General features: G+C 34.3%; 1 protein-coding gene across 1 annotated transcript; it reads left to right on the forward strand.

Moving 5' to 3' along the window:
• Positions 1–727: 727 nt before the first annotated feature.
• LOC113330322 (homeobox-leucine zipper protein ATHB-6-like) lies at positions 728–2,519 on the forward strand. The gene is made up of 3 exons (XM_026577138.1): positions 728–1,049; positions 1,201–1,583; positions 1,715–2,519. Exons 1-3 carry the CDS (start codon positions 989–991, stop codon positions 2,174–2,176), a joined length of 906 nt encoding a protein of 301 aa, XP_026432923.1. The 5' UTR covers positions 728–988; the 3' UTR covers positions 2,177–2,519.
• The last annotated feature ends 1,656 nt before the right edge of the window (positions 2,520–4,175 follow it).

The raw sequence follows: 4,175 nt of genomic DNA on the forward strand, positions 1-4,175 counted from the left end.
TGTCAATTGAGTATTTGAGCCTAATCTGAGTAGAATTGAGAATTCTGAGTTTGTATCTTGTATTTTAATTGGTTCCAGAATTCATAATCTTGAGGATCTAGTTATGAAGTAAATGTTAAATTTAGTCCAAATGCTTTTGGATATCAAGTTGATTAGGTTTTGATATTTTGCATTGAAAATCGTAACAAGAATTACAACAACCGATCCGAATCGAATTAGTTAAAAATCGAATAAAACACTCAACAGTTTTCCGGCAGTTCTAGAAGTGTAAACCGGCTAACATCCATTTCGGTCGATGATTTGACATGTAAACTGGACCAATCAACCGACCGTTGTGCAGCCCTAATCAATATTCCGCCATAATTTTATGTCAAGTTGAAGGGCCCCCTACAATACCACAAGTGATAAAAATTAATTAAAAACATTACATAACCGTTTCCCTACCTTTTCTGTTCTTATCAAAAAATATACAAAATAAGAAAATCTTTTCTGTTTTTATTAAAATATAAAAATAAAAATAAAACCCTTTGCTGTTCTTGGATAAGGCAAGAATATCTCCTTAAAACGGACCGCTGTACATTGCCAGTGACCATAGGTTGTTGTTATGTCTAAATCCGGGATCGGTTTCCATTGTGTCAGTCATCTTAACCATAGTCAAATTTCTAACTCCACTGATTTAACTTGACTATAGAGTTTACTTATAAGGAATAGAGTGCGTCTCCAGAAGGTTATGAACTGGCTTCACTTCCCCTCTCTCTGTCTACTTTCATTTCTTGATGAACGATCACATAAAATTTGAGTCAAAAAGCTCACTAGGTTAGAGATAAAGGTAGAAAATGAGACAACTCAAGCTAGAAAGTAGTTCTTGTTAGACCAGTCACTAATAACCAGTTTCTTCTAATACTGATTGTTAGCCTCCCTCTCTCAGAACTCTTCTCTGTTTCAAGATCTTGTTATTGTTTTAACTTACTTCATATTCTCAAAAGTTATGAAGAGATTGGGTAGTTCTGATTCTTTGGGTGGTATGATCTCCATATCTCCTTCTACAGGTAAAAACCCTTTGTGTGTTTTAGAAACACTCTGAATGCTATTTATATTTTTTTTTCCCTTTGTGGGGTTTATTCTTTAGTTCTTTGTTTTGTTAGATCTTACCCAAACACCTATTAATAGTGAATACTTCTTGTCTCTCTATCCATGTAGATGAGAAGAACAGCAACAACAACAGCGTTGTTTATAGTAAAGGGTTTCAGTCAATGATGGTAGGACTAGAAGAAGAAGATTGTTTAGAAGAGACAGGTGGTTATAATATAGCTGAGAAGAAAAGAAGATTAAGTGCAGATCAAGTGAGAGCTTTAGAGAAGAATTTTGAAGTGGAAAATAAATTAGAACCAGAAACAAAAGTTAAGCTAGCTCATGAGCTAAATCTTCAACCTAGGCAAGTAGCTGTTTGGTTTCAAAATAGAAGGGCTAGATGGAAGACTAAACAATTGGAGAGAGATTATGGGTTTCTTAAAGCTAACTATGATGACTTGAGACTCAAATTTCTTGAACTTCAGCAAAGTAAAGAATTATTACTTTTAGAGGTACTATACTGAAAAAGCTTCAGGGCTTTAGTTCTGAAAAATCCATGGAATAATTATCGATCAATTGTAGTTAATTGTGTTTGAATTTGTGAATTAATTGATTTTGTATCTGGGTTTTGTGTTTTATGCAGTTACACGAGTTGAAATCAAAGATTAAGGAAGATAATACAGAGAGTAACGGATCAGTGAAAGATGAGATGCTGATATCTGAAGGAGAAAATTGCAAGGTTTATGTGAATCATGATGAAGAGCGAGCTAATTATGAGAACAATGGCAGGGGTATTTTAATGTTAGGGGATGTTAAAGATGGATCATATGATAGTAGTGATACAAGTGCAATTTTGAATGAAGATATCAATAACAATAACAATTATTATAGTCCAGCAATGCCAATTTCTTCATCTCCTACTTCAGCTGTTTGCTTACAGTTTTCAGCCTCTAAGACGACTTCAGATCATTCTATTCAGAATCAGAGTCATCTGCAACAAACATCTGTGAAGATGGAAGATTTTGGTGGTGAAGAACCTTGCGATTTCTTTTCTGATGAACAGGCTCCCAGTCTTCAGTGGTATTGTCATGAACCATGGAATTAAATCAAAACTCTGATGTCATATTTTGGTATTTTGTTGAAATGGGAGAATCTTGGTTATGAAAATTATGTTTTTAGCTGAAGTTAGTTTCCCCCATTGATGTACCTCAAAAGCTTGTTGATCTAAGGAACAGATTTCACGTGCGTTTTCAGTGATGATGACGTGGATTAATCTTTTACCGTCAGGGGTACGGTAAAAATGGCGGGAGAAATTTGTAGCGGTGGAAAATACGAAGACTTCCTTTTCCTTGATAGTATTTTGAAGTTTAATCCCGATGTAAAAAGTTGTAGCATTTAAAACCAGTGAGTCAGTGACTAATCAATTTCTCGTTTCTCCTGTGCTTTTAGTTTCTTGCTTATGCTAATGATTATCTTAATGGTCATTTTACAGCTTTCACCACTCCCTAGATACGAATATATCTAAATTAGGAGTATATCTAAGTTAGGTACAAGAAACTTTGTTCAGCTGATCAAGAAAAAAAAACTTTCTTCAGCAAGGCCACTGAAGGTAGAATAAGTTTCTTGAGTGCCAAATTTTCATCTCGGATGCTAGGCTTATTTCCATGGATATGCTGCGTATGTGTATGCGTCATTATTTTAGAGATTTTCTTTTCTATATTCACCATAAAATAGAAATTATATGGAAATCAAGAATATTATAATTAAAGATAAAATTAGTGAATAGAAGTAATGAAATACTAATAAAAAGTGACAAACAATCCAAATAATGAAAGAATAATTTGGGGATTATATAATAATATGATATTAATATAACCAAAGTTTTGAATTTTGAACCTCTACCACTACTAAATTGTTTGCTTCAAAAAATGTTACCCACAAATGAACCAAAAACAGAAGCTTGGTTTCCAGTCAATATAGTGCATATGTACACGACAACAAAGCGAAGTTAAGAATATCCCCTCTACCGATGTCGATACCCGAAAAAATTTTCAACAAGCCTTCCAACTTTGAAGATTGCATGCCGCCGTATCAACAACTTACCAATATAACTCAATTGCCCGGAAAAAACCCGTCGACGTTCATCCGCAGATTCCGAACACAAGTAAGTCTGGTTAAACAACCCTTTCTGCACCCAGTCATCTCTCCTCTCGGCCAGGCATGGGGACTCCGTACGATTATCAACCCAGACATCATTAGGAGATGTGAATGGGACGTTGGGCCTTTCAAGTGCTTTGTCAAAAATTTGGAAGCTCAGTCAAAGATGACGAGTTCAAAAATCAAGTGATTGCGCAAATCTCAAACCCGTTTCGAATTGGAGATGTAGTAATCAATACGACCTCGTTTCAAGTTGAAAACATAACAGTGAAGATAACCACTCGACCCGGTCCGCCTAAAGAAAAGGAAGATGAGCCATATCATGATGATGATAACAGTTGAATACAACCAAAATGATGAACATGATGATGTTACAGTTGCACTTTGTATTGGCCTTCCAAATTGCTCAATAGAAATTATATGGAATTCAAGAACATTATGATCAAAGATAAAACTACAATGAAGATAAATAATGAAATACTAATAAAAAGTACCGAGCAATCCGAAGAATGAAAGAATAATTTTGGGATTATATAATAATATGATATTAATATAACCAAAGTCTTGAATCTTGAACCTCTACCACTACTAAATTGTTTGCTTCACAAACCGTTACCCTAAATTGAACCAGAACAGAAGCTTTGTTTTCAGTCAATATTCAACCAAAATGATGAACATGATGATGTTATGATTGCACTTCGTATTGGCCTTCCAAATTGCTCAATAGAAATTATATGGAATTCAAGAACATTATGATCAAAGATAAAACTACAATGAAGAGAAGTAATGAAATACTAATAAAAAGTACCGAGCAATCCGAAGAACGAAAGGATAATTTTGGGATTATATAATAATATGGTATTAATATAACCAAAGTCTTGAATCTTGATCAAACCACATTTGAGATTCCACCAAAAATCTCCATTAAAATCACACAAAAACGTACG

This window comes from Papaver somniferum, unplaced genomic scaffold (assembly GCF_003573695.1).
Source record: "Papaver somniferum cultivar HN1 unplaced genomic scaffold, ASM357369v1 unplaced-scaffold_118, whole genome shotgun sequence".
NCBI classification, from domain to species: domain Eukaryota; kingdom Viridiplantae; phylum Streptophyta; class Magnoliopsida; order Ranunculales; family Papaveraceae; genus Papaver; species Papaver somniferum.

What these genes read in the sequence shown, in the direction of transcription:
- LOC113330322 (XM_026577138.1), top strand. Translation starts at nt 989, where the DNA reads ATGAAGAGATTGGGTAGTTCTGATTCTTTGGGTGGTATGATCTCCATA. An exon ending in CTCCATATCTCCTTCTACAG is followed by an intron (nt 1,050 to 1,200) that starts GTAAAAACCCTT and finishes CTATCCATGTAG; the next exon opens with ATGAGAAGAACAGCAACAAC. An exon ending in AAGAATTATTACTTTTAGAG is followed by an intron (nt 1,584 to 1,714) that starts GTACTATACTGA and finishes TGTTTTATGCAG; the next exon opens with TTACACGAGTTGAAATCAAA.